Consider the following 1,569-nt stretch of genomic DNA (forward strand, 5'->3'; position numbering starts at 1 on the left):
ATGTCTTCAAATCATAGTACAATTTGTTAATCATGTAAAATAAATAATAGTTTTAATTCTGAATTTTAACTTTAAAATTTAAACACACAACCAACACTTGCTATTCAGTTGTAACTTTAGACTAACTTCTTAGAATTGGAGGCGGCGGTGTTACTGCGACTCATAATCAAGGCGACGATGCAACAATGAGTCAGAAGCTGGACGGCGGTGCACTGATGTGAATCTAGGCGGCAATAAATCTAGAAATCAAAGTGAGATTTACATGGTGCGATTTACAATAGGAGGACCGTGGCTTCGATTTCCAAACGAAAGAAGCGGCGCGGCCGGCCGCAACTCATAATCGGAGACGGCGGCGTGACAGAGAGTCAAAACCTGGCGTAAGTGTGGTGGTGTGTGAATATATGGGTAAGATTTATGACGAATATATGGATAATTTTCATATTTTTTTTTATGTACATTGTAAGTGTAATTAATTTTTAAAATTTTTATATTAATAAATATTTTTCAATTTTACTAAAAATTTAAAGTATATTCATTAAAAAAAATATGGATCTCAACCTGTTTGATTCGTGTGCCCATGTCAAACCCTCTCAAATAACAATAATTTTTATTAATAAGAATTGATGGAAAAGAGGCCCACCCACCTTTAGGATAATACAGAAATGATTGGATAAATAATGATAAAACATTATTACTAATTAATAAGGTTTCTCGCCGACGATGTTTCCCGGCGGATTGTAGAGGCAGATGGTCAAAGTGGCCTTCTCCTTGGCGCAGGCCGCCTGCGCGCAGCCGAGCTCCGCCGACTTCCGCCACACCACCTGCGTGTAGACCCCGCAGCGGTGGTCCGGGGCGCACGAGTTGTCGGCGTAGTCGTAGTACTTCTTCTCCTCCACCCACGCCTCCACCACCAGGCGCGGCGTGACGGCGACGCCGCCGGCCCAGAGCTGGTTGCCGCCGTACCTGCTCTTGCTGAGGTCGGCGAAGCTGCAGTTCTGCTTGTCCCTTTGCAGCCTCGCCGTCAGGCTCGCCGATTTCTCCAGAGCCGCGCTCCACCGGAGCGGGCCCACCCCGACCTCGCCCCTCGCTTGGTTGTGGGCCCCAAGGTACTCCTCCGCCGGAGCCGGCGCCGGCGCTGGGCCTTGGGCTGAGCATTGGCACGTGAGCAGGAGCAGACCACTGAATGCAAACCACAGTTTTAGCATCTTCATATTTGTTAGGATTTTTTATTTTTTAACTGTTAGAAAATGTGTTCCAATTGTGCAAGAGTGAATGTTTATATATAGCTACACACTCACGCTATTTTAGATAAATAGAGTGGGACCTGCTTCAAAAATAAAAAATTAAAAAAAATGAAAAATATTGGATGATGATAAACGTCCGTCAAAAATAGAAATTTTTTTGCAGTATTCCTCATGAGATGTTGAGGAGCTAACAACCCAAAATCACATGATCACAAGATGAGAATGTAAATGTTATAAGAGGTTATATGATATGAGGACTACTATTTAATTTGCTACTTCTCCTAATATTTTATGTATTAATTAATATTTTTTTGAATGAAATATG

General features: G+C 42.5%; 1 protein-coding gene across 1 annotated transcript; it reads right to left on the minus strand.

Moving 5' to 3' along the window:
• Positions 1-590: 590 nt before the first annotated feature.
• On the minus strand, positions 591-1,287 carry LOC130989853 (STS14 protein). The gene has a single exon (XM_057913991.1). The coding sequence runs from the start codon at positions 1,209-1,211 to the stop codon at positions 699-701; it is 513 nt and encodes a 170-aa protein (XP_057769974.1). The 5' UTR covers positions 1,212-1,287; the 3' UTR covers positions 591-698.
• Between the last annotated feature and the right edge of the window lie 282 nt (positions 1,288-1,569).

The sequence above is a fragment of the Salvia miltiorrhiza genome, chromosome 6 (assembly GCF_028751815.1).
Source record: "Salvia miltiorrhiza cultivar Shanhuang (shh) chromosome 6, IMPLAD_Smil_shh, whole genome shotgun sequence".
NCBI classification, from domain to species: domain Eukaryota; kingdom Viridiplantae; phylum Streptophyta; class Magnoliopsida; order Lamiales; family Lamiaceae; genus Salvia; species Salvia miltiorrhiza.